We start from the raw sequence: 25914 nt of genomic DNA, 5'->3' as shown, positions 1-25914 counted from the left end.
AATCGGTGCATCGAGTTGGTCTTCGCTGGTCGTATCGTCTTCATGGTGATGGGCGGGCGAATTTTGCATGTGTTAGCTCGCTGTATATAGACATAGCAGCATCGCGCGAAAATCTCCAACTACGTCACAGGTCCGCAAGCCGAAAATAGCGCTGGGCTGTGTCACTTTCCACAGCGGGAGGGCGGGCGGTGCTCCACATGCGATGGGTTGGGGTAAACCCTGCGATTCACGCTCGCTTGTCTGCATGACAGCAGCCGGCCGCAGGCACAAGTGGCACGAGGTCCAGCGGAGCATTCCTGCTTTCAAGACCTGCGTTTCGGTCTTGAGGCTCAAACATAAACTGCTTGGACCGCCACGTAACGTCCTGATTTCCCCCCACCATCATTTCCTGCCCACATCCAACCTTGACGCTTCGAGTCTACCGTGCAGGCAGATCACAACACTCGACTCTCTCATCGACAGCATGGCGAGCTACGTGGCCAACAAGGTGACCAAGCGGTTCGTCTCTGGCCAGGCGAAGCGGTACGAGCCCGAGGATCCGCTGTACGAGTTCTACACGGGCAACGATGGCAAGCAGAAGCGACGCAAGCGTGCCCTCCCTCCCGGTCTTACTCGCAAGCAGGCGAAGCTGCTCAAGAAGATCAAGAAGCGCGCGCACTACCTCGACAAGGGCTTCTACGTGTGCGGGCTGCGCTTTGGCTGGACGTTCTTCATCGGCCTCGTGCCTGGACTGGGAGACATTACGGATGCGATCCTCAACTACACGCTCGTGGTGAAGCCGGTGCGACGCGAGCTGGACGAGGCGCCCGACTGGCTGGTGCGGCAGATGCTGTTCAACAATGCCGTCTCGGCAGGCATTGGTCTGGTGCCTCTGGTGGGCGATGTGGCTCTGGCGGCTTGGAGGGCCAACTCGAGGAACGCCAAGCTGCTCGAGGAGCTGCTGCGCGTGAGGGGCGAGGAGAACATCGCCAACGGACTGCCTGACCTCACGCCCCGATCGCCAAACGATACGCATCCCGGCCAGAGCGCCGCACAGAGCCACGTGCAGCAGTCTGGCGACGCAACCAGTTCGGCGGTGGGTAACGCTAGCACCGCTGGTAACTCGACGTCCAATCTCGTTCACAACAACAAGGCGGGTTCGAACCAGGCCGCGTTCCAGGCTCCCGCAGCAGCAGGTCAGCAGCCCATGCAGGACACCACGGCTGTACCCGCCTCGGGCGCCGCCACCAAGAAGTCGTGGTACTCCCGCAAGTAAGCTCTGGCGTTTTCAGCCGGCCGACCATATACCCACCCCAAGCATCATTTTTATTCGATCCCGTTCGTCGCACACACTCGCTCAATGAGGCCAGAAATACAATCCTGTTCCACCTGTCGATGCCTCAGCTTGTGAGATTGCAATGCAGAGATGGATGTCTACTTGTACGGTGTGTATCGCTGGTTTCGCGCGGGGGTGTGATTTCTCGACGCGGACCTGCTAGAAGTCTGGCTGTCTGTGCCACCTACCGCTGGTGCCGAGTAGGAGCCGAGTGTGGGAATCGAGACTGCAGCAGGGGTGGCAGAAGCGTTGTTGTCAAAGTTCCAGAAGCAGAGATTTCCGTCCTCACCACCGGTGTAGAGGGTGTTGGTGTTGGCGTCCCACTCTGCAGACCTGATGATATCGGCGTGACCGTACAGGGTGCCATCCCCCTGTTCGGGGAAAACCGCGCGGAGGTGCCACGACGATGGCTGGCTCGGGTTGGACAATGGGATGGAGATGGCTGCGAATGCGCCTTCCGACCTGCCGACGAACAGCGTGAGGTCCTCTGAGCCCGGGGCGACGGTGGGGTTGGGGAACGACGGAAGCGTGCTGAAGGCGTCGATGACATAGTCGGTCGACCACGGCGGTCGCAGGCTGTTGGACGAACGCACATCGGTGGTGGGTAGCAGCGGGTCGAACTTGTCCGCGTCAAAGAGCGAGAGGGTCTGCATGTCGCCAATCGCCCACACCTTGCCCAGAGCACGACGACGCGCTTCCGTCTCGACCTGACGCAGGTCCGACTCTTCACCTCCATCTTCCATCGCTGTATCCATCGCCGCAGCCGACGACGAGGATGGTGTGGAAGAGTAGATCCATCCGGCACGTGCGACCGAGTTGCCCGTGTTGCCCACCGAAATGACTGCATCGTCTTCCTCGGCGATGGTCGTGTCGATGGCCGAGACGAGGCCGTCGGTGGATCCGCTCAGCAGGATGCCCTTGTGGTTGACCGTGTCCGGATGGTACTGTAGCACAGTAACATCGTCGCTGTGCACCTCGTTATACTTGCTCTGTGGTGCTGCTGCGGATCGGATGTCCCAAATGTCGATGTCCGAATCGCCGTGTCCATACTGCTCGGTACCTGCTACGACGATATTCGCATCGTGCGGCGCGGGCTCCACACAAAGATACGGTGCCTTGGATGCGCCCTGAAGCGTCCACACTGGGCGTGCAAGTCCGGCTCTTGTGTCCCAGCACGCCACGGTGCCGTTGGATACACTGGCGACAAAGCTGCCCGAGCCAGGCGCAAGAGGCTTGGCCTGCGTGATGCGTGCATCCTTGAACGCACGCTGCGATTCGGCGACCACGCCGGACACCTTGTCAATCAGCGTGAGCGTGCTGTCGTCGGCAACGGCAAGCAGCGTGGGCACTCCGTAGGATGTGCTGAGCGAGACGAGGTGCGTGACGTAGGCGGGCGAGGCGTTGGGCGCCGCGTGCGGTGGAATGGCTTGTACGTGAAACGGTTCCTGGGCGCGGTAGAGGCTCGAGATGGATGCGAGCGCAGGAGCTCGCGCTGCTCCCGAGAGCGTGAGTTCCATGTCCTGGTCCATGGTGGCTGATGTGGGTATGTAGGTGGTGGCAAGAGGGTGTCCGGAGTGAACCTCGATGGCCAAAGCAAGGGTGCTGCTGGGTGGAGGCAGAAGAACTGCAAAACTTCGTGAGCCTAAATTTTTGAGTGCATTGCCAGGCGTCGATTTTTTCAGGTCGTGGGTGTTAGGCTGTTGAATGGCACGGGGGAAGTTGGTCGGGGTCCAAAACCAGCCCAAGCTGTGGCCTGGACACGCGCAGTGGACCGCACAGGCACGGCAGCAGATGCGTCATCCAACAGGGGCCAGGCTCAGCACCAGCCAGCATCCACCATCGCCCGATACTGCGATACACACCTGTCGCGCTCGCATCCACCATCTCCGCATCACCATCCATCTTTCAGCGTCACTACACACCTATACCGATCAAATCTTCGAATTCGAATACATCGTCAGGACCACCGTCAGCGCCAAAACATCACACGAGACCACCGCCTCAGCACCCGAACTCGTCGCAGGTCCACCAGCAGCTTGCTCTTGACGCACTCGCACGCACACATTCGCCTCACCTACTCCAGCACGCAGGCTCACAAGCTCGACTCCACCTGGTCACACCTCCGCAATGTCATTCAACGACTTAGAGCGCGGCTCTTCCTCATCGCGCGGCGGCGGTGCGGGCGGCAGTGGTGGCTCGCGCAAGACGCCGCTGCCATTGTACCGCGACGAGGTATCCAACACAGTACCGCCAGAGTTTGAGAAGCTCACGTCCAAGATCGGAATCCAGATCTTCAAGATCAACTCGAACGTCACGGCCATCCAGAAACTCATCACGCTCTCGTCTTCGCCCTCGACATCCAGCGCCCCGTCCAAAGCCGCAGGTCAGGACTGGAGCAAGCGCATCAACGACTTGATAGAGACCACGCGCGAGCTCGTCAAGGATGTCACCACCGACATCAAGCAACTCTCCGCCTTCCCGCTCGGCTCCGCCAGTGGAGCGGCCAAGCTGACGCAGGCCAAGCTGCAGCGCGACTTCCAGTCGGCGGCAATGCAGTTCCAGCGCGTGCAGAAGGATGCGGTGGCCAAGACGCGCGCCAAGCTGGAGCAAGACAAGCAGAAGGAGCGCCAGATGCTGCGGTCGCGCAACTCGCAGCTGCTCATCGACACCGAAGAGTCCGACCGGGGCGCGGCGTCGTCGCAGCAGCAGCCGGGTGCGGACGCGGGAGGCGTGCAGGCAGAGTCGCTCGATTTGCTACCCGAGGGTCCGAGCCAGGCGGATCTCGAGTATCAGGAGTCGCTCATCACCTCGCGAGAGGCCGAGATCCGAGAGATCGAGTCCGGTGTGCAGGAGCTCAACGAGATCTTCCGCGACCTGGGCAACATTGTGCAGGAGCAGGGCGGCATGATCGACAACATCGAGTTCAACATCAATTCGATCGCAGAAAACACCGCGGGAGCCGATAGGGAGCTGGTCGTGGCGCACGAGTACCAGCGCAGGGCGGGACGAAGATGCATCTGCCTGCTGCTCGTTGTCGGATTCGTCGTGGCCATCGTGCTGCTCGCCATCCTCAACTAGTCGCATCACCCCCACGGGCACGCGACTTGTCTGTCGTGACCATGTGTGCGTGCTTCTTGTTTTCTGCCTGTCCAGTGTGTCACCTGTAATGGACCTTTGATCTCTCAGCATTCTGTACTCTCCTGTGCATGGCCGTCGGGCAGATGGTGCTTGTTGGCAAGTCTGTGAGTCGATGTGCGGATTTGAACCAACGAGACACATGCGATCTCACACTCTGCGGTGAAAAATTAACTCCGGGTTCCGAGTCCCAAAATTTTCCATAGGCGCTGCTACCAAACCCTGAGCAACTCGATGGCCTTCTCCATACTTGCCGCCACCTGCAATCGTGCTCCAGCGGCGTGTCTCGATTCTTTCTCATTCTTCGCCAGGACGGATCCATACAAATCACCGACGCAACGAAACGCAGTAATCACAACCGTCGTACGAGGCTAGACAGCTACGACCTGGAACGGCCGTTCCACGACTTCCAAACGCTCCTTCACATCTCCGACCTTTCGTTCTACCATCCCGAAGGGCATCGAACATGAGGCAGCTCAAGTTTCACGAGCAGAAGCTGCTGAAAAAGTAAGTAGCGCGCGGTCTCGGCTCACCGTGGATGCAGACATACCTGGCCAGAAGGAAGTAGCTGACAACCATTCACCCCCTCGACTTGTTTCGTAGGCATGACTTCTTGGCATGGAAGCAAGATGCTGGTATGCGCGAGGTGAAGGTGATGCGGCGGTACCACATTCAAGACCGCGACGACTACCACAAGTACAACAAGCTCGTAGGCAAGCTTCGACATCTCGCGCTGCGTCTGTCGACTCTTCCCGTTGCGGATCCTTTCCGGGGCAAGCACGAGCAAGGAATGCTTGCCAAGCTGTACGATATGGGACTTCTCGACACGGGCGCCAAGATGTCCGACATCACTAACAAGCTCAACGTATCCGCGTTCTGCAGGCGCCGTCTTCCCGTGGTAATGGTGCGGCTCAAGATGTCCGAAACGGTCGGACAGGCGGTCAAGTACGTCGAGCAGGGCCACATTCGTGTGGGACCGGATACCATCACGGACCCAGCGTTCATGGTCACAAGGAACATGGAGGACTTCGTCACCTGGGTCGACACGAGCAAGATCAAGCGCACCATCGCCAAGTACAACGACGAGCTCGACGACTTTGACCTGCTCTGATCCGACGATCTACACGCAACTGTTTCTTCATACTGGCTCGGTCACTGTCACCACTCGACCGGTGCCGGCTCTTATCTCTTGGCTCCTGGCTCTTCGCATCTGTATTTGTATCTGCAATCATATTGTACTCTTGTCCCACCTCGGCGTCAGACTGACGACTGCAGGCTCTGTGCTTTCAATGAGACCTGAATGATCCCCCACATTATCGCTGACGGCCATGGAATCGTGCTGTCTCAATAGCAGGCATGGCAAGTCAACGACAGGTGATGTCAGTGCTGGTGCTCGATGCCGGTCATGACTAGCTAGATGGAGGGGCGGCTGCGAAGAACTCGGCGCAAGGTTGCACAGCGGCGGAAATCTTTTGGAATCCAAAAATTGGGCCAGATGGGCGAATCGGGCTGCAGGTGATCGTGCTCCTTTTCGCCGCTGCTGAGCGACCGAGCAACGCGTCCTCTGCTGCGCCGTTCTTCTCGCCGCCGCCCTTTTTGGTGCGCCAAACTCCACTTGGCAAGCAAGCGGGGTGGCGCGTCCGTGCCCAGACCAACTCAGCACGTTGTATCCCTCGCACCTTCTTGCTACTTTCGCCGCCTTTCTTCACACCACATCCTTCCATTCGGAGACCGCGCGCACTTTGCGAACGTCTTCTCGCCTCACACACACACACCCATGGCAAAGATGGCTTCCACCATCCCCATCAAGGTCAAGCACAATGGCAAGCTGCACGACATTGCGCTCGACACCGCCCAGCCCGCCACGGCGTTCAAGCAGGCGGTGTACGAAAAGACGGGCGTGCCTGCCGACCGCATGAAGGTCATGGTCAAGGGCGGCATGCTCAAGGACGATCACGACCTCACCAAGATCGGCGCGCGCCCCGGACAGACCTTCATGGTCATCGGCACGGCGGGCGAGCTGCCCAAGGCTCCCACGGGCCCCATCACGTTCATCGAGGACATGACCGAGTCCGAATTGGCGCTCGCCACGCAGTCGCGCGTCGGTCTCACCAACCTCGGCAACACGTGCTACCTCAACTCGACGCTCCAGGTGCTGCGTGCCATCCCCGAGCTGCAGACGGCACTCGGCAAGTTTGACGGCGGCCTCGGCGGTGCGGACGGCGAGCGGAATCTTACTGCCGCGCTGCGCGATCTGTACAAGAATCTCGGCCAGACCACCGAGCCCTTCCCGCCGTTTGCCTTCCTCACCATCCTCAGGCAGGTGGCGCCGCAGTTTGCCGAGATGGCCAGGGACGGCCACAGCTTTGCGCAGCAGGATGCCGAGGAGGTGTGGGTGCGCATCATCCAGGCGCTGCAGAACAGCCTACACGGCCTCTCGGCGCCATCGTCGTCGTCCGAAGGCGCTGCAGCTGCTGCAGGAGCCGAAGCGGCCGCATCGACGGCCGATGCTGCGGCGGTCGACTCGTCGCGTCGCTTTGTGGAGCAGTACATGACGGGCCACATGGTGATCAAGCGTTCGAGCGCCGAAGCGCCGGACGAGCCGGCATCGACGTCCAAGGACCCGTTCAGCATGCTGCAGTGCAACATCTCGTCGACGACCAACGAGATGACGTCGGGCATCCTGGACTCGCTCAACCAGCAGATCGAAAAGACCTCGGCCTCGTTGGGCCGGCAGGCGGTGTACGACGAGACGAGCCGCGTCGATCGGCTGCCCGCCTACCTGGCCACGCACTTTGTGCGCTTCTACTGGCGCAGGGACATCAACAAAAAGACCAAGATCATGCGCAAGGTCAAGTTCCCCTTTGTGCTCGATGCCACGCCCTTCCTCACGGACGAGTTGAAGGAGAAAACAAAGGAGACGAATCTGGCGATCAAGAAGGTCGAGAAGGATCGCGATGAGAGGGCCAAGATCCGCAAGCGGGCCAAGGCGAGGAAGGCGGCAGAGGACAAGGCGGCGAGAGAAGCAAAGGTTTCCGGCGACGTTGCCATGACTGATGCCACCTCCTCCACTGCCACTTCCGCTGGAGCTAATGAGGGAGAGGACAAGGATAAGGAGACGGTACAGACGCTTGGTCAAGCGCTGACGGTGGAAGAAGAGCTTGCTGAACGCGAAAAGGAACGCGCCTCTATCCGCGCCACTGTCCATCCGGACCTTGCTGCCGATGTAGGATGCAATGCCTCGGCACTTTACGAACTCGTCGGTATCGTTACGCACAAAGGTGCAGCAGCCGACGCGGGACACTACATCTCGTGGGTCCGAAAAGATCTCGACGAATCTTCGGCAGACCCAGCCGACCAACTCGAACACACCGACGCAGACCAACAGTGGTACAAGTTCGACGACGATAAAGTCTCCACCGTCGCACGCGACAAGATCGCCCAACTCGACGGAGGCGGAGAAGACAGCGTCGCCTACATCCTCCTCTACCGCTCCAAGCAAATCTAACCCCTCCCATCTCCCTTACCTCGTCGAATGTCTGCATCTCTCGTGTCGAATGAAACCCATTGATGGAATTCTTCCCATTCATTCTATTGCAACGTGCGGCGCGATCTAAATGTTTCGTATCTTCTGTACAAATCGACTCTTGTTTTTGTCAAGAGCGTGGGGTTTGGGGACCTAGGCCAGGTTGATGTGCATCTGTCCGCGCGCAGCGTACGTGAGCGCCATGCCAAATACGCACAGCGACCTGCGCTCCAGCGCCGCCTCGAGCCGGATGCGCTGCGCGTCGGCATCGTGCCGGGCCTCGTGCGTCTCCGAGCCAGCGGCCGACGACGCGCGCGGCGGCGAAGCAAGCGGATCCGTCGTCGTTGCCGACACGGGCGGCGTCGCCGGCGCTCCTCCGGGCGCAGGCGATTCCGACGCCGGCGACGCGCGCGGCGACTGCGCGCGCAGCCCGGCAAACGAGAGGTGGAAGCCGCTGCGTGCAGTCGAAGTGCTGCGACGCCAGAAGCGCGGCGGAGCAGTGGCGCCCACCGTCGCAGCGCCAGCGCCGTCGGCAAGCGCCGCATGTGCCGTCGAGCTGCGGCGCGGCGAATGGCCCGGCGAGACGCGACCGCGCGCACCACCTGCGTCGCGCTGCGCCTCGTCGCTGCTCCTCCTCGTCTGCGCGCTCGGCTTCTTCAGCTCCGGCACTGACTGCGACATTGCCTCGGCCGCCTCCTCGTCATCGTCGTCGTCTTCATCATCGTCGCCCTCGGACGACGGCTTGGATCCGCCTCGCGCAAGTGCAGACCCTCCGCGCGCCGATGAGCATCCCGACACGGATCGAGCGGTTCGTGGGCCTCTCTGCTCGAGAGCACCAAGCCTCTCGGCGCGACGCTGCTCAACACCCTTCCACGCCTTCTCCATCTCGGGCTTGTAGCGCAGCGCCACCGCTTGCGCCCACTGCTCGCCGCCCGCAAATCCGGCGATCGCCTTTTCGTAGTCGGTCCACGTGTAGCCGAACAGCGCCGGCGGCGACGGCAGCTCGAGCCGGCCCGCGCCGATGGGAAGACGCGTGTAGAGGACGTGCAGAAGCAGCAGGTTCGGGATGGCGTCCAGCGCCTTGGCCGCCTCGGAACCCAAGACCGCCGACGCAGCCGCGGGTCCAGCCGCAGCGGGCGTGCTGGGCGTGCCTGCGTCGGATCCGGTGAGCGAGTCGGCACTGCTTTCGGCGCCTGGAAGCCTCTTGAGCGCCTCGAGGCCGGCACAGATGGTCGCCGGCTCTCGCTCGAGGCATTGCAGCACAATGATGGTGGCGCGCAGCGCATGCATGGCCTCGGCAAGCGCCGCGCGCGCCAGCTCATCCTCCTCATCCGGGTCGTAGGCAGACAGATCCAGCGGCGCATTAGAACCACCGAGGCTGCTGGCCGCACCCGACGAGAAGAGCGCAAAGCGCGATCGCTTGGAATCCTTGCCCGCCTTCTTGGACTGCGTGCCCGGCTTGCGGAGGAAGCCGTCGCAGAAGCGGAGCATGAGCTTTTCAAACGTCTGCAGCTCGGCGAGCTGATGGGCGCACAGACGCGCGCTCACCAGCGAGAAGGGCGTAGCCGAGCTGAGTCCCGAAGCGGAGCAGTGAGAGGGGCTCTGGCGACCCGAGTCGGAGGCGGCGCAGGTTGCGTCGGGACCCTTGCTCTTGCTACGGGCCGAGCCGACGCCGACCGACTTGAGAGCCTGGGCAAGCTGGGCGGGCGAAGGGCTGCGCTTCTGGTTGACCTCGCCCATAAGACGGTCGAAGGCGGAGGTGCTGGCGGCGTTGGATCCGGCGAGCAGCTCGGCAGCGGCGTTGCTGGGCAGCGAGACGGAGCGCGAGGTGAGGATCATGAGGCCCTTCCAGATGACGTGGATGGCGACCGAGATGAACCAGCCCTCGCCGTCTTGACCGCAGCGCTCTTCGATGCGAGGCAGCAGAAGCTTTCGCGCGCCTTCGAGACGGCCATCGAGCTCGCGCAGCCAAGCGGAGCCGGGACCGGCCTCTCCAGGGCGGAGAGGGGGTGAGACGTTGCCAGGGACCGCACCTGGAGTGGTCGCGGCTGCGCCAACAGCGGCGAGCGGGGGAGAGGCGGTTCCGCTGTCGGATGGCAGAGCGGCAGTGGCGCTGCCCGAGGTGGTGGAAGGCGAGAGGGCGACGGTGGAGACAAAGGGGGTGGGGACGGCGCTCGAGATGCATCGCGCCATGGAGGCCTTTGTCTGTGCGAGGATGGGCTGGATGATGTGCAGGATGGTTCCCTCCATACGCTTGCGAACGGGCGTGAGGATTTCGGAGACAAAGTGGGGCATGCCGTCGTGTACGGCGCCGTTCTCGTCGGCGATGAGCTCACCGTGAGCGTCGCGGTCGCCCTCAATGCAGCGCTCAAGGCTGTCCTCGACGATCCACTCGAGGGTGACGAGGCCGAGGTTGAACTCCATGGCTGCGGGGAGGTGGAGGCCCTCCTTTGCGTTGGTGGGGATGCGGAGCGCACCGGCGTCCTTTGTGGGCGAGACGAGGAGCGAGTCGATGCGCGCAGCAAAGAGGGTGAGCGCCTTGAGGATCTGGCGCGAGACGGCGCGAAGGAGGTAGGCGTCGACTGCCTCGGCGTACCGGAGCTCGCCAACGACGACCTGTGCGATCTCGATGATCTTTGCCTTGTCCGGCAGATGCTTTCCCTCGTAGGTGATCTGGTTGATCTTGGGGATGGTGGGTCCCTTGGCAGCGGCGGCGACATTGGAGGCGACAGAGCTGGTTGTAGTGGCGGCGGGAGCGCTGCCAGGGGAGCAGGTGACGAAGGCCTTGTTGACGAGATCGCTGAGGAGGAGGGAGAAGTGGGTGAGGTGAGAGGGGTCCGGTGTGGAAGGCGGACGCATGGCGGCAGCGTGGTTGTTAGCGGCGGCGGCGACAGGGTTGGCGAGGATGGCAGCAGCGGCCGCCACGTTGTCAGCAGTGCTCTGAGGCGAGGGCGACTGCGGTGTGGAGGCGCCAGACTTTGTGCGACCAAAGGACATGAGGTCGACGGCCTTGGGTTTGGCGCCGGTCAGAGAGGCGAGCTGGCCGAGGCCGCGGCCAAAGCTGGAGGAACGCTTGGGCTTGATGCGCTCTGCGTCTGGGTGAAGAGCAGCGCCAGGGTCGGCGGCGGCAAGCTCGGGCGATGCCTTGGTGGTGTGAGTAGGAGGCAGCATGTTGGATGCGGGGGATGCGATGGCTTGAATCGGTTCCTTGTGGCGACGAGGAAGGGCGAGTGCTACCATTCCCGTTGAATCCGGCTACGTGTATGCAGAGCTGGAGTTGCTACGGGAAGAGGGCCGAGGATGAGAAGAAGTCAAGATGCGTAGGAGCGGTGGTGGCGGTGGTGCGGATCAAGGTGGTTTGAAGGTGGTGCTGGGATCGGGGAGGATGGCCCAGCAGCGTGGGATTCAAGCCAAGCGGGTGGAGAGACGGAGGATGCCGAAGATGTGGGCGATCATGGGTTGGCTACAGCAGGCGGTTGGCAGGAGAGGCCAAGCTCGTTGTGTGTATGGTGCGATGCGAACGCGCGTTTAAGATGGTGTGTTGTAGCGAGATGCGCGGGTTAAGGAGGACGGTCGGAGGAGTCCAGGAAGAGAAGCAGTTGACCCATGCAAAGGCGGCTGGCCTGAGATCGTACAAGACTATTGGCATGAGGAGGCAGGAGCAGACATGGTCAGACGAAGCGCACAAGACATGGCCGAGTGGTGGGGGGGTGACTTACGATGAAGCACGCAGATAGGGTCTACAACTGGGGTCGAGCATAGGTTGGCTTGATGCGGAGAGTGGAATGAGATGGAGAGGATGTGACTCCTTGTAGTTGGGGTTGATTGAGATGGTGGAATGAGAGTTAGGCTGGTGATGCTAAACGGTGATGGAGTCGACGGCGTGTGCAACCCTTTGGCCTTGGTCACTCTGTGTTCGGTGGTCGCTGTTTTTTGGCGCACAAAGCCGTGTGCTGCCAGGAACGCCTTTTCGGTGGGGTTTTGGTCCTGGCTCTCCACCGAAACGCGGCGCTGAGAGTTTGCGGTTCGGTGCAGCAGAGATCCACGCCTGGCATCACCCGCTCGCTTGGAAAAAAAAAGGCGAAAAAAAAGGTTGAGCGGCCAGCGGATGCAGAAGCGAGAGAGCGTCGAAAAATTCAGACTGCAGAGTGCAGTGACGCAGCTGCATATGCGCGCCCGGCTGGTTGGCTTGCCCCTTGCCCACGTTCCCAAGCTCGCGCAGAAATGACATCGACGTCGACGCACGCCTGCTCTTTCCGTACTCACCTCTGCCAGCATCCGCTGAAGTTGATCGCATCGGCTCGCCGCATCCACCTTGCAATGCTGCTGACACCCATTCAGTCTCTCTGTCGATGCAAAGACAGACGCGGGCTGAAGCGATAATCTCAACGATACGCGGAGCAGGGACCGGCGTTGAGCATTGTGCTTGGAAATACGAAGCCTCCGAGCGGACAGGACAGGCTCAGCGGTGGGGACAGACGGGCAGGCAATCAGCAGAGGGCGATTTTGCAGCGTATCGCGTGGTGGTGCGGCGTGGGTGGGGCGTATCGATTTTGAATTCGTGAGGCGGTGTGATTCAGCCTTGCCTTGCCTTTGCCTTGCCTGCTGAGCGAGCCTCGCCCAGAAAGCCTAGCCAAACCGGACGTACTGGCCGTATCTCCCCTCTGGCCAGCCCCGCCCCGGCCTCTCGGACTTCGGCCCTTGACCGGCAATTCAGCGGCAGCAACGGGCTCCGTCCGAGCCTCCCGCACGCAGCCTTCCTGCGCTGTGGGCGAAACCGCATCCCGTCACTTTTCCCGCTTCATCTCTCCAGCCTGTTTCTGTCGGTAGAGCCGCCGAACAGTCTCGCTGGCACAGCCCAGCCCGGTCACGCTTCCAAAATGCAGGAGGAGGTGACGCCGCCAATTTACGCGTCGCTGCACTCGCACGGAAAGTGTTGTTCTCTCGGCGGCGCGTCGGCGCGCTCTGCCTCTCTGCTGCTCCACTTGTCGAAGGCAGCAGTTTTTGGTAAGCGTGGCTCAGTCGAGTGCATTAGTTGCTCCCACCATCTCGGCCATCTGCGGTTCGAGCAGCAGCATCGTCCTCTCCTTCACCGTCCGATTACGCCCACACCACCATGGCCTTCTTCGCCGTTTGCAGTCGCAGCATTCCGCTCTGAGCCACATCCGACGCACATGCTTTAGTGCCTTCGTATCGAGTCGCAGCAACCATGACCACACTGGCACCCGACCCTTTCCACCGTCCAGCCATGCCCTACCCACCGTCACATCCTCGCCACTACAATGGCGACCCCGGACCCAGTCAGCCCTCCTCCGCTTCTCAGCGCCTTCTGTCTCAAGTCCTCCCTCTGCAAGCTCCGCCATCCTCATCTCAATTGCAGCTGCAACAGAATTCAATAGCAAACTCGTCTGCAACAGCTGAAGTCTCATCGTCAGCTTCATTTACGGTACAGCGCGCAGCTCACAGCTTATCCTCCAACGCCGCCTCTTCTCCACCCACATCCACCTCGCAGTATAGCCATCCACCACCGCCACCTCCGCGTACACCCTCTCACTCGGCCCGTGCGACGCCCCAGCAGAAACGTGCGCGCCTTCATTACGACTTTGGCACATCCCCCACCTCCACCACAACTCCCCTTCCATCCATCGCTGCTGCATCCCTTGTCTCACCCAACACGCACATCACAAGCTCTACCGCCACATCCGCCGTCAGACCGCTTTCGGGCATCGCAAGACCGTTGCCAATGCCACCCACACCAACGCCTCCGCAGCGCTCTCCGCGTTCCGTCAATTCCAACCAACCCTTGCAGCCATTGCCACACCGCTCCGTACACGACTTTGAGAAGCTCATCCCGCAGCGTCGTCCTCCACCTCCAATCGCAAATGGTCGAGTCGCGCCACAGCGTACACTCTTGCAGGCCATCCCTCCACAGCCTCCCCCCGTGCAGCCTGCAGTGCACCATCCCGCCCCGGCTCCGGATCGGCGACCACCACCTCCAAGCATAGATATCCTCCCGCATAGGCCCGAGAGTCTTCTGACAGGATTTCGCTCCCTAGACCTTGACCTTGATCGCATCGCCGAGATCGCGAGCCTCGAGCATGCCCATGCACACAACCTACCGACATCACATAGCGCTCCTGGCACAGACTTGCCGCAATGGCTCCATACATCACGCGGTCTCCCATCAGGATCCATCATCGAGGCCATCGGACCTCCAGGTAGTGGCAAGTCGTCCTTCGTCGTCCAGACGGCGGTCACCGAGCGTCTCAGGTCCTTGGCTCGAGCACGCAGATCCCTCGAGCATCAAGACAGCGACCAAGACACCTCGCAAGCAGAGATCGACCGACAACGTCCGCCCAGCACGGATACACATCCGCACGCCATCTTCTTCACAGACGACTTTTGGGACGCCGAAGTGGCCAGCGCCGATCAGGTCCTGCTCATCGACTGCGAAGGCGCACTCACGCCCGAAAAGATCGCAGACGCTGCGTGGAGCACGATTGCATCTCTGTGGTCACACGCAAAACAGCAGAACCCGGCCAACGATGCAACCGGACGGGCCGACGCGGCGGCGCCGGACTCGGTAGCGGAAAGTCGTGCTGGCATGCCGGAAGTTGTGCGTCGCTTGGTCGCGGCCGTTTTGGCAGGCACCCACATCAACCGCGTCACGAGCACTGCGAGTCTCGTTGCACTGTTGATCTCGCTGCGGCCCACAGACGAGCTTCAAGATGGCCAGGCTCTGCCCTGTTGCATGCCTCCACGCACGTCTCTGATCCTCATCGACTCGCTCTCGTACCACCTTCGGCTGTCAGGCGCCAGCAGCTCGGACCGCAAAGCAAACCAGCAGCTCAGCGAGCGCATCCGCGACATGCTACTTCGGCTGCAGAAGCCGTTTGAACATCGACCCAAGCCGGATCTTGGCCCTGAAGAGCGCGATGCTGCGCGACAACGCGCCACACAAGCGGCGCAGAAACTGTGTCTGCCGACGATCATCTTTACGAATCAGATGGGCATGCGTCGCGATCGAGCCGAGTTGGAGAGCTCGGGTCGCAACAGTCCGTCTGGCTGGGCTGCTGCCAGTCCCGGCTCTCGGTCGTTCCGTAAGAATGCCCCGCGCGGCGAGGGATCTTCGATGCTCGCGCCGCTCTTGAACGGACAGCGGCCGCCGCAGCCTGCAACCATCCGCGACGCGCCGCCTGCTCCGAGCGTGGCGCTGTGCGGACCAGAGATGGGCGAGGATGGCGAGGCGTTGCTGCTGCCGCGCATGTCACAGCAAGCATGGAGTCGTGCGTCCGGACAGGCGAGTCCGCAGCTGGGACACGATCGAGGTTGGCCACCGAGCTTCCTCGGGCAAGACGTCTGGAGGATCCTGCTCTTTCGACACGGCACCGCCGGCCGCAGATTCGCGCAGATTGTGTCGATTCCGCCGGCGGTGCAGAGCGAGCTCAGTGAGCTGTGGGTCCAGACGAGAGCGCGTGCACGTGCGTGCGCAAGTGCCGCCTCGGGCCAAGACGCAAACACATCAACATCTTCTAACGACGTGGCCCAAGCTGCCTCTGATGCGGATGGTGAGAATGAAGCAGCATCTTCGATCTCGGCTGAAGAACAGCTGGCTCGGGACAAAGACCAGCGCATATTGGAGCTTCTCGCCCAGCTGCGCGCAAGCTTGTACCGCTGGCGCCCATTTCATGTCGCTTCCGCCGGCCTCATCTCTTAGCCTTAGCAACCAGCAGTAGAAACGACTACGTATTCGCGCAAGCGATCACCATGCAGGTGTAACTCGGTGCGTCTTAGATTCGGTCCCGTGTCTTTGGCAATGCGTTGGGAGCACGACGACGGCAGGCGACAAGGCATTCGGCTGAGATCTCACATTCCCAAAAGCTATTTGTCATGCTTACAGTGACCGGCTGCAGGTCGAGCGCGAACCCTGTTTGAGCAAAAGTGGGAATTTCCTCTGGACTGAAATTTTTGCTGGCCAGGGTGCGGCTGTTTTTTGCTTTTTGGGCGCCGACTCCACCTCGAGTTTGGAAGAACGGCTGAGCCTTGCTGCACGCTTCTTCTGCGCACCACCACCCTTCTCACCTAGCACTGTTGCCTTGCTCGAGAAGCTCTCCGTCACCAGAACCAGCACAACCTATCTGGAGACTCGACTCGTCACAGCACGAACAGCATCACCGCCCTCGGATCCTAGCAAAGCCGGTGTTGATCTCGAGTCGCGGCACCGCGCACCAGAATCAAAGATGGGCAAGCAGACCAAGGGGACCAAGAAGTTCCTGCGTACGCAGCTCGACAGCACGATCAAGCGACGACGCGAGCATCAGAAGAAGCGCAAGGTCATCGAGCGCTCCGCAGCCGCCAAGAAGCAGAAGCAGCTGCGCAACACCGGCAAGAAGGGCAAGGGCGCCAACCGCGAGGAGGCGCCCGAGGATCTGGCCGAGTTTGACGACGACGACGATGTGGCGGACAAGATGGCCGCCGATGCAGGCAAGAGCGGCCTCAAAGGCATGAGCGTCGACGACTTCCTCGGAGGAGGATTTAAGAGCGCTGCTGACGATGACGAGGATGCGGAAGACGATGATGAGGATGATGACGAGGACGCAGCCGACGATCTCGAGGACGTCGAGGAGATGTCGGACGAGGAGGGCGTCGGCATGCATGCCCAGGATCTTGAGAAACTCAAGGAGAAGGACCCAGAATTCTACGCCTACCTCCAGGAGAACGACAAGGAGCTGCTGCAGTTCGGCCAGGAGTCCGACGATGACGAGGATGACGACGAAGAGGAGCAGAGCTCTAGCAAGGCCAAGGCGACCACGTCCAAAGCGGCCAAGGCGGAAACAGGGCCGCAGCGAGTCACGATCAAGATGCTTGCCGGATGGCAAAAATCGATGCTCACCCATCGATCTCTCAAGGCGCTGCGCCGATTGCTCATTGCCTTCCGCTGTGCCGTCAAGCCCGAAGAGGAGGACCAGCGTGCGGAAGGTGCCTCGTTCATCATCGAAGAGGCGCGCGTCTTCAACAAGCTCGTGCTCACCGCGCTCAAATACACACCCGTCGTGCTGCAACACCACGTGCCGCTTTCAGAGGACAAGCAGGGCAACATCAAGATCCCGTCGAACAACAAAAAGTGGAATCTGATCAAGAAGCCGATCCAGTCGTACTTTAGCAACCTCTTCCTGCTCACCGAGACGCTGACCGAGCCGCGCATGCTCGAGATCGTGGTGCGCGAGAGCACGCGCATGGTGCCGTATGCGCTGTGCATCCCCAAGACGACGCGCGAGTTCATCAAGGTGGCGCTCAACCTGTGGTCGAGCCAGGTGTCGGAGGACGGCGTGCGCATGTCGGCCTTCCTCACGCTGCGTCGACTCGGCATGGCGGGCGGCACAGCGTCGCTGGAAAACGTGCTGCGTGGCGTCTACTCGTCGTTCATCCAGTCGAGTCGCTCGGTGAGCATCCACACGCAGCCCATGCTCAACTTCATGAAGAACACCGCGGTGGAGCTGTACCTGCTCGATGCGGACGTAGCGTATACGCAGGCGTTCGGCTTCATCCGTCAGCTCGCCATCCATCTGCGCAACTGCATCAAGACCAAGACCAAGGACGCCTTCAAGGCGGTGCTCAACTGGCAGTTTGTGTCCGCGGTCGAGTTTTGGTCGTTGCTGCTGTCGCGCGCATGCGACGAGGAGTCCGAGGCGCAGGCGGGCGTCGAGTCGCCATTGAAGCCGCTCATCTATCCGCTCGTGCAGGTGGCGACGGGCGTGGTGGGCATGGTGCCCAACTCGCGCTACTTCCCCTACCGTCTGCACCTGCTCAAGGCCATGATGCGCATCGTCTCGCGCACGGGCACCTACATCCCGCTGGCGCCGCTGGTGCTGTTTGTGTTTGAGTCGCCCGAGTTCCAGCGCAAGCTCAAGGGCTCCACTGCGGCACCGATCGACTTTAGCACGACGCTGCGTGCCCCGACGCAGATGGTGCGCACAAGACCCTACTCGAACCAGCTTCTGTCCGAGTACTCGTTCCTGCTGCTCGAGTTCTTGGCGTCGCAGTCGAGGTCGATTGCGCTGCCCGAGCTGGTGCTGCCGCTGCAGATCCAGCTCAAGAGGCTGTCCAAGACCACGACCAACGCCAAGTTCCAGGCAGAGGCCAAGCAGCTGCTCGACAAGTCGCACCAGACCGCCCTGTGGGTGGGCAAGCAGCGCGAGGCGATCGACTTTACGCCCAAGGACCTTGACAAGGTTAAGAACTGGGAGATGGACGCAAAGGAGAACCCGCTCGAGGCCATGCTCCGGCTCGCAAAGAAGGTGCGTGCCAAGCAGGAGGCGCTCATCAAGGCGCAGGCACAGGTCGTTCGCGATGACGACGACGAGGACGACGACGAGGACGAAGAGGATGACGAGGATGAAGATGAGGACGAGATGGAAGTTGATGAGGAGGACGAGGACGACGAGTAGGCGGCCGACCTCGCAGTCTAGCTTCCCGTGTACGATTTAGCAATTACTATCTCACATTGCCATAGCAGCTTGGTGTCAAAGCAGACTTGTCCGTGTGCTGTGTGACAATGATGAAGGGTCAGTCGACATCACACAAATGGTGCGGTCGCTGTGGAGGTTCTTTTTCGGCTAATTTTTGCCATTTTTTTTTCCTCGCATTTTTTGAAAGATATCTTTCGGCACGGGATCGGGCAATTTTCCGCTCTCCGGCCTCAGCCGCACCAAATTTCGGGTGGTGGCGATTTTTTCAGAGGACCCCTTTTGAGAAGAAATGTGCATTGGCCGTGCTGAGCTGAGCTGAGCTTTTGAGCAACCTGCAGCACCGCCAGCATCACCTTCCGCTCCCACCTCATCTTGCAACTCAACATGCTGTCAAGGTCAACGCTCTCAATAGCGAGCGCCCGCCGCGCAGGCTGGGCAGCGTCGACGTCCAGCGCCCGTCTTGCGCTCGCATCGACATCGGCATTGCCAGCTGCTACATTACGCACATTCGTCTCTTCGTCACCAGCCGAATCAGGACGAGGCGGAGACCGACCATCGTATTCGAATCGCGACGCAGACCGCAACAATGCACGACGTCCTCGCAACGCAGACGCAGGCGGTAATGCAGTGCAGCAGTTCAGCCGCAATCAGCGCTTTGCACCCGATGGCACCAGGAAGCGCCTCCCGCATCCCAACGCCAGGCCCCGCTCGCAGCATGGAAAGGACCGTGGTGAGCCCCGCTCGCATAGGCCGCAGCGCGAAGACGAGTCGATGCACAAGTTCGGCTCCGCCGAGCCATCGTCCTCGCCAGCTTCTAGCAGGAGGGACTCGACCGTGTCCAGGATTCGAGCTCGCAACGCTCCAGCGGCTGCCGAGCAGGAAGGCGAGGATATGCGATTCGGCGAAGCAGACTCAGCAGATTCTGCAGCGGGGTCAGCAACAAGGGCCGACGACGAGGGCATCTCGAGCGGTCCTCGGGCGTTCGAAAAGTCCGATCGACACCACGCCGCCAAGCAAAAGAAGAAGGAGGGCCGCGGATCCTTGCTGGACGCAGATGCCGACTACAGGCGCGGCGCTCCTCGTGCTCAACAACACGACGCCCACACGCGCAACGCTCACGCACGCCGTCCAAAGGGACCCGTCAACGACGCCTCGAGCGCAGCCGAAGCCGAGCCCGAGGTCAAACGAGGCGCAGCCAAGCCCAAAATCATCAAGGTGAAGCGCAACCTGTTCCTGCCCGAGGTCATCTCGGTCATCATGCTTGCCACGCGCATGGAGAAGAAGCTGCGTGCGATTCAGAACGTCATGGCCGACCTCGGCATGCAGGACACGCGTCCGGATTGTATGCTCAAGTTCGAGGACGCCGAGATGATCGCGGCCGAGTTCAATGTGGTGGCGATCGCCAACGACGAGGCGAGCTTCGACCTGTTCCCGCGCCCGCCGCCCGAGACGGAGAAGGAGCGCGCGAGCTTCCCGCTGCGCCCGCCCGTCGTCACCATCATGGGCCACGTCGACCACGGCAAGACGACGCTGCTTGACAAGCTGCGCAGCACCTCGGTGGCTGCCGGCGAGGCGGGCGGTATTACGCAGCACATTGGTGCCTTCAGCGTGCCGATTTCGGGCGTCGAACAGGATAAGGGCAAGCGCAAGGGCTACAAGGGTATTCAGACCATTACGTTCCTCGACACGCCGGGGCATGCGGCATTTACGGCCATGCGGAGTCGAGGCGCGATGGTGACGGACATTGTGGTGCTCGTCGTGGCGGCCGATGACGGTGTGATGCCCCAGACGCGCGAGGTGATCAAGCTCGTGCACGATGCCAATGCCGAGGCGGCGTCGTCCGACGGCATCGAGCAGCACAGGGTGCAGATGATCGTCGCGCTCAACAAGGTGGACAAGACCGATGCGGACCCGGAGCGCGTCAAGCGCGAGCTGCTCGCGGCGGGCGTCGAGCTCGAGGAGCTCGGTGGCGATGTTCCCTGCGTCCATGTCTCCGGCAAGACGGGTAGGGGTCTGGACGAGCTCGAAGAGACGATTGCCGCCGTGGCGGAGCTGGCGGATCTGCGTGCGGAGAAGACTGGCCTGCCCGAGGGATACGTGCTCGAGTCGCGCGTCGACAAGGGACGCGGCAATGTGGCGACGGTGCTCATGAAGCGCGGCGAGCTGGTCAAGGGCGCCAGTCTGATTGCCGGGACGTCGTGGTGTCGTGTGCGAGCGATTCTGCACTCGAGCGGACGACCGCTGGCCAGGGCGTTTCCGGGAGATCCCGTATTGGTGGCGGGATGGAAGGGTTTGCCGACGGCGGGAGATCTGATGCTGGGTGCCACGGACGAGGCGTCGTGCAAGAAGGCGATCGAGAACCGCACCAAGGCGATCGAGCAGAAGCGGCTTCTGCAGGACGTGGAGCAGATCAACGAGGCGCGCCGCATCAAGGCCGAGCTGGAAGAGGCCGAGGCGCGCAAGGAGTTTGAGGAGCGCCAGCGCAGGCGTGCTGCTCGACTCGCCGCCAGCGACGGCAAGGATCCGCTTGCGGCAATCGCTGAACTCGACGAGGCGGCTGAAGCAACTTCTCGCGCTGCTGCGGAAGAGCAAGTCGAGGTGGAGACCAGCACCGAGCCGGAAGCGGTGGGCAAGAAGATGCTCAACGTCATTGTCAAGGCCGACTTTAGCGGCACGGTCGAGGCGGTCGTCGGGGCAATTGCTTCGATTGGCAATGCCGAAGCTGGCGTCAAAATTGTCTCGGCCACTGTAGGCGAGCCGTCTGAAGGTGATGTAGCCAAAGCGGCTGCACTGGATGCAACGATCATCGGGTTCAACGTGAACCCATCCAAATCGGTGCTTCAAGCAGCTAGTCGAGCCAAACCAACGCCGGTGCGCATTATTGCCTCGGACGTGATCTACCGCCTGATGGAGTCGGTCTCCACCTCGGTGGCCGAGCTTCTTCCGCCGCTGATGGAGCCGCGCGTGCAGGGCGAAGCGGTGATCAGCCAGATCTTCGAGATCAACCTCAAGAAGAACGCCACGCGCAAGATCGCCGGCTGCAAAGTCACCAACGGCACCATCACCAAGTCGGTCGGCGTGCGTATTTTGCGCGGCAAGGATCGCACAGAGGTCTACAGGGGCAGACTGGACCAGTTCAAGCATCTCAAAAAGGACGTCACCGAAATGCGCAAAGGCACCGAATGCGGTATGGCCTTTGAAGGGTTCCAGGACATCCAGCCCGATGATGTCGTACAGAGCTTCACTGAGGTCGCCGTACCAAGGACGCTGTAACTTTTCGATTGTGCAACTTTTCGATTGCGATGCAATGATAATAGACTTGCAATTGCGATGTGTGGGGGGCAGGGTTAGGCCGCAAGAAGCGCTCGACGCTGTGCGAGGAGCTGACGTGCATGCTCGCGCGCGCGATTCGGCGCCGCTGGTCGCGTCGTAGGGACGGCCGGGAAGGCAGGCTCTGCCATCTTTTCCGCCTTGACCACCTTGTCAACTTTGTCCGCCTTGTCCACCTTGCCCAGCTCTTGAGATTTCTGAGCGTCTTGGGGCTTTTGAGGTTTCGTGTTAGCCCGGAGCGATTCGGGGAGGACGTTTTGTTTGGGCTGCTTGAGGGCAAAGCGCGCGTTGCGCTTGACCATGCCGAGCTCGAGCTGCTTGGCGGCGAGCGCGATGGACCAGTGCACATTGTCCTGCGCTAGCGCGTCGTGCGCCTTGCGCAGCCGCACGAGCTCCAGCTCGGCATTCGCCAGCGAGCGCTCCAGCTCCACCACCCGCTCCGACCCACGCGTCGATCCCTCCTGCTGCGACTCGGGTTGCGGCTGTGGCTTCGCGTCTCTCACCGCGGCGCGGGCGGAGAGCAGCTCTTCGCCGAGGCGTGCAAGTTCTGCGTCCTTGTCGGCAAGCTCCGAACGTAGCGTGGCCAGCTCCGCGTCGAGTTGAGCAAGATCGCCGTCCTTGTCGGCGAGTTCTTCGCGTAACGTTGCGAGCTCGGAGCTCGCGGCGGCTGGTTCGGCGAGATCTTGCTCGAGTTGAGCGGCGTGCTCTTCGGCGGCGTCGCGCTGCGCAGCGACGTCGTCAAGCTCAGCGCGCACGTCGCACAGCTCCTCAAAGCGCCGGTCGAGTTCAGCGGTCAAAGAGTCGACTTCACGCTGCAGCTCCACCTCGTTCCCTCCAGCCTCTCTCTCATCTGCGGCCGCGCCAGAGAGGCTGCGAGAGGCAAGCTGTTCCTCGAGCTCGCGAATCCGCGCTTGCAGCGGCGCGTCTTCCATCGCGCGACGCACGGCAAAGTCCTTCTCGAGCGTCGCGCGCAGTTCCGCTTTCGCCTGCTCGATCTCGCTCGCCCTCTCTGGACTGACACCGCCGTCCGCTGTCGGTGCCGGTGAATCGTACGCCTCCCGCGTGCTGGGTGCCGACCGGATGGCTTGCATGCGCACCTCAAAGTCGCGCCGCTCCACCTCGCGTAGTCTCCTCTCTTCCTCGAGCTGTCTCTCCAGCTCTGCGGCACGCTGTTCTCCTGCACGCTCCACTTTGCCCTGAAGCTGCCCGACCAGCTCTTGCATGCGCGCATCTTTGGCCTCGGCGTCTGCCACCAGCTCTGCGTACTGCGCCGAGAGTTGCGTAAGCGCTGCGCGCACCTCGTCGAGATCGGCATCCTTGGCGTCCCAAGTGGCGCGCAGCTGTGCCTCGTCGCGCTCCTTGGCGTCGAGCGCAGTCTCGAGCGAGTCGATGTAGGCGGTCGACGCCTGCAGCTGTGCCAGCAGCCGTGCCACGCGCGAGTCCGAGAGCTCGGCCAGCGAGTCGAATGCCGATGCCACGCCTGCCAGCTCTATCACGCCGAGTTCGGCCACAGGCTTGGCGGGCCGCCGTGCCAGCTGCATGCGCGAAACGCGCGCGGCTGAGGGAGAGTCCGAGTGCTGTGGAGACCACAGCGACACCTCGCGCTCCTTCTTGGCCGATGCGTCGGGTTGCGCTTTTGTAGCATCGCTGCTGGTGTCGGCGGCAGGCTCGGGCTCGCGCGAGTTGTCGGCACAGCCACTCTGCTTCCTGCCGGAGGAGGAAGAGCACGACGACAACAAGGAGCGCGAGTCGTGTTCGTCGATCTGCGGCGATTCAGACGTCGTCTGAGGCGATGCAACCTTATCCTTTGTGCCAGCGCTTGGCTGCACTGCTCCCGGGGCGGGCGAAGGACTCCATTTCGGGGTGCCGAACGCAGGCTCCGGAGTAAGGCTTGCTTGGAATGCAAGCTTTTCCGCTTGAGAGGTCGTATGCGGCGTGGTTGTCGCTTGCTGTTGGCGCTGCGAGGCGGGTGTGGCGAACGAGGCGGATGTTGCGGGAGACCACATGCTAGAAGGTGTGCTTGTAGCTTTGATGACTTCCGAACCGCCTTTGGGTGTTTTTGGGTAGGGTGATGCATAGCTCTCCTTCGCTGGGCTGCGTGCTGCTGGAGTGGCAAATGATCTCTCTTGACTTGGCGGCTCCACGGTGCTGCTTGGTGTTTGAGGATTGTTCCTGGCAGAGCTGAAGCTGATCGACGGTGAGTCCATCCTGCGCGGTGGACCAGGCGTGGGGCTGGAAGGCGAGGTGCCAGAGGTGCCTTCGCGCGGCGAGTCGCGGGAAGAACTGATGTGAGCTGCCGCTCCTTCCGGACTGGCTTGACTGCTGGGACTCTGCCACTGCCGCGAAGAGGCAGACGATGCTGGTGAAAAGTTGACGACACGTGATAGGGGCGACGACCGGGCGGGCGTCACCATGCGGAGTCGCATAAACGACTTGGGAGTGTTGGTCGAGCGAGGTGCCGACTGTGGGGTTGGCGGCTTCGACTGAGGGAGGGCTGATGCAGACGCTGCTTTGGGTTGTGCTGGTCTGCTCGATTCGCCGAGCGGGGTCAGCACGGCTCGATCGGGCGAAGGGCTCGCCAGTTGAGGTAGTGGTGGACGCTCGACTGCTTTTGAGGCGTCTAACTGCCGCACCGAGTGCGTGGAGGCATTTGCAGAGTTCTCTTCCTCGACAGGGTCCTGCGCCGACGACTCGTGCTGAAGCTTGGCATTGTCTGCTTGATTTGGGGGGGAAGCCGGTATGCTGGAAGTGTCTTGCACATAGGATTCTTCGGGGACCATGGAGAGCCCCTCTTGCCAGTCGTCGTGCGCTGCGAGCTCCGTGCTGTAGTCGGTGGCTTGATGGAGCCTTGAACTGATGCTAGGCGAGTACAAGGCTGGTCCGTGTTGATCAGAAGATGCATTCGAGCGCATTGGTGACAGAGACGCGTTGGGAGACGGCTGAGCGTCCTGGATGTCCTCTTCCTCATCCTGCACCTGGGTGGCATTGTATCCTGTTCTGACTGTTGGACTGCGACTGGGGCTACTGCCATCGGAGGAGGCTGGGCTGTCGAGCATGCCAGCCTCTGCCATGCGGGTGCGCAGACTCTTGCCTGTGAATGGCGTTCTGGGATCTGGTTGAAGCGGTCTTGCGGTGACCGTGGGTGAAGAGGAGGTGCGGTAGCGTGGTGAGGAAGATGAAGGCGAGGGAGATGAACGCTGCGTTGCTTCATCGAGGCCCGCGAGCATATGCGCGCCCGCCTGTCGGAGGAAGCTCTCGCTGAAGGATGCATTGCTGTAGTCGAAGGTGGCCAGGCTGGACCCCATGCTCTCGTTGGCGTCCCTGGCCATTCTTGGCGAAGATTTGCGCGCGGCGCTCACGCGTGTGGCGGAGCGCGATGACGAAGCATCCGGGCTGGGAGTCCATGCTGCACTAGATTCGCCGCCCAGTCTTGCCGGAGTGGGGCCGACATGACCAGTTGAGGATCCCGAGACGCGAGACACGGGTGTAGTCGGAGGCAGACGAGATGAAGAAGGCGGCGACAAGACGGCTGACGATGGTTGTGTGGTGCGGTGCTTCTGCTGGTCGGTCAGAATGGGCGAATCGTCGGCGAGATATTCGGCCATGCTCAGATCGGATGCTGCCGACAGGTCCGAGAGACCGCTCTGGTCAGCGCCGATGGATGCATTCATGGCGTCGGAGTGCCGCTTCTTTCCCAATCGATGTGATGTGAACAAAGAAAGGGCGGTGTCGGCGTGACGAGGATGAGTGGTGGCAAACGACGAGCATCGAGCCGACTCTCCAGCCGCGGATGTTCCGAAGCTGCGAACCCTGCATCTTTGCGCTGGGCCAGCAGAGCAGTCTCCCCTGCCTCCTCCACTCCTTCATCCCGACAGCCGCTGCTCCACGGTCGGAAAGAAGCACACACACCGAAATCACAAAAGCGCGCTCCTCCGGTGGGTCAAAAATGCGGCCTCGTGTTTTGGCGCGTTCGCCCTAGCACGTCACGTGCCTTGGAATTTTTTCGGGCGGTCCACATTTTTTGAAAAAGAAAAGAAAAAAAAGTGGCCGCAGGGCCCATCCGAGCGAGGCTACAAAAAGCTCAGCCCAGCTTCCCAAAGAACTTTTTCGTCCCCTCGACAGCTCCTTGGCGTCCACCT

The 25914-nt window shown here is 61.5% G+C and overlaps 10 protein-coding genes across 10 annotated transcripts; 7 read left to right on the top strand and 3 right to left on the bottom strand.

Moving 5' to 3' along the window:
- Positions 1-463: 463 nt before the first annotated feature.
- Positions 464-1255, top strand: PAN0_004d2257 (uncharacterized protein; the record flags this gene model as incomplete). Its single annotated transcript, XM_014802202.1, has 1 exon — positions 464-1255. The coding sequence occupies one exon, from the start codon at positions 464-466 to the stop codon at positions 1253-1255; it is 792 nt and encodes a 263-aa protein (XP_014657688.1).
- Positions 1256-1413: 158 nt separating this feature from the next.
- PAN0_004c2256 (WD40 repeat-like protein) lies at positions 1414-2844 on the bottom strand (the record flags this gene model as incomplete). The annotated part of the gene is made up of 1 exon (XM_014802201.1): positions 1414-2844. The coding sequence occupies one exon, from the start codon at positions 2842-2844 to the stop codon at positions 1414-1416; it is 1431 nt and encodes a 476-aa protein (XP_014657687.1).
- A 262-nt stretch (positions 2845-3106) lies between these two features.
- Positions 3107-4393, top strand: PAN0_004d2255 (t-SNARE; the record flags this gene model as incomplete). Its single annotated transcript, XM_014802200.1, has 2 exons — positions 3107-3338; positions 3462-4393. 2 exons carry the CDS (start codon positions 3107-3109, stop codon positions 4391-4393), a joined length of 1164 nt encoding a protein of 387 aa, XP_014657686.1.
- A 523-nt stretch (positions 4394-4916) lies between these two features.
- On the top strand, positions 4917-5561 carry PAN0_004d2254 (alpha-L RNA-binding motif-containing protein; the record flags this gene model as incomplete). Its single annotated transcript, XM_014802199.1, has 2 exons — positions 4917-4957; positions 5054-5561. The coding sequence occupies 2 exons, from the start codon at positions 4917-4919 to the stop codon at positions 5559-5561; spliced, it is 549 nt and encodes a 182-aa protein (XP_014657685.1).
- A 666-nt stretch (positions 5562-6227) lies between these two features.
- PAN0_004d2253 (ubiquitin thiolesterase) lies at positions 6228-7958 on the top strand (the record flags this gene model as incomplete). Its single annotated transcript, XM_014802198.1, has 1 exon — positions 6228-7958. The coding sequence occupies one exon, from the start codon at positions 6228-6230 to the stop codon at positions 7956-7958; it is 1731 nt and encodes a 576-aa protein (XP_014657684.1).
- A 171-nt stretch (positions 7959-8129) lies between these two features.
- On the bottom strand, positions 8130-12254 carry PAN0_004c2252 (uncharacterized protein; the record flags this gene model as incomplete). The annotated part of the gene is made up of 4 exons (XM_014802197.1): positions 8130-11209; positions 11499-11615; positions 11696-11987; positions 12243-12254. The coding sequence occupies 4 exons, from the start codon at positions 12252-12254 to the stop codon at positions 8130-8132; spliced, it is 3501 nt and encodes a 1166-aa protein (XP_014657683.1).
- A 931-nt stretch (positions 12255-13185) lies between these two features.
- PAN0_004d2251 (uncharacterized protein) lies at positions 13186-15693 on the top strand (the record flags this gene model as incomplete). Its single annotated transcript, XM_014802196.1, has 1 exon — positions 13186-15693. One exon carries the CDS (start codon positions 13186-13188, stop codon positions 15691-15693), a length of 2508 nt encoding a protein of 835 aa, XP_014657682.1.
- A 50-nt stretch (positions 15694-15743) lies between these two features.
- On the top strand, positions 15744-18424 carry PAN0_004d2250 (noc2-domain-containing protein; the record flags this gene model as incomplete). Its single annotated transcript, XM_014802195.1, has 2 exons — positions 15744-15749; positions 15956-18424. The coding sequence occupies 2 exons, from the start codon at positions 15744-15746 to the stop codon at positions 18422-18424; spliced, it is 2475 nt and encodes an 824-aa protein (XP_014657681.1).
- Positions 18425-18829: 405 nt separating this feature from the next.
- PAN0_004d2249 (GTPase) lies at positions 18830-21718 on the top strand (the record flags this gene model as incomplete). Its single annotated transcript, XM_014802194.1, has 1 exon — positions 18830-21718. One exon carries the CDS (start codon positions 18830-18832, stop codon positions 21716-21718), a length of 2889 nt encoding a protein of 962 aa, XP_014657680.1.
- Positions 21719-21792: 74 nt separating this feature from the next.
- On the bottom strand, positions 21793-25446 carry PAN0_004c2248 (uncharacterized protein; the record flags this gene model as incomplete). The annotated part of the gene is made up of 1 exon (XM_014802193.1): positions 21793-25446. One exon carries the CDS (start codon positions 25444-25446, stop codon positions 21793-21795), a length of 3654 nt encoding a protein of 1217 aa, XP_014657679.1.
- Positions 25447-25914: the final 468 nt, after the last annotated feature.

This window comes from Moesziomyces antarcticus, assembly GCF_000747765.1.
Source record: "Moesziomyces antarcticus DNA, scaffold: scaffold_v10004, strain JCM 10317, whole genome shotgun sequence".
Classification (NCBI taxonomy): Eukaryota; Fungi; Basidiomycota; class Ustilaginomycetes; order Ustilaginales; family Ustilaginaceae; genus Moesziomyces; species Moesziomyces antarcticus.
This window is presented reverse-complemented; position numbering and strand designations above follow the sequence as displayed.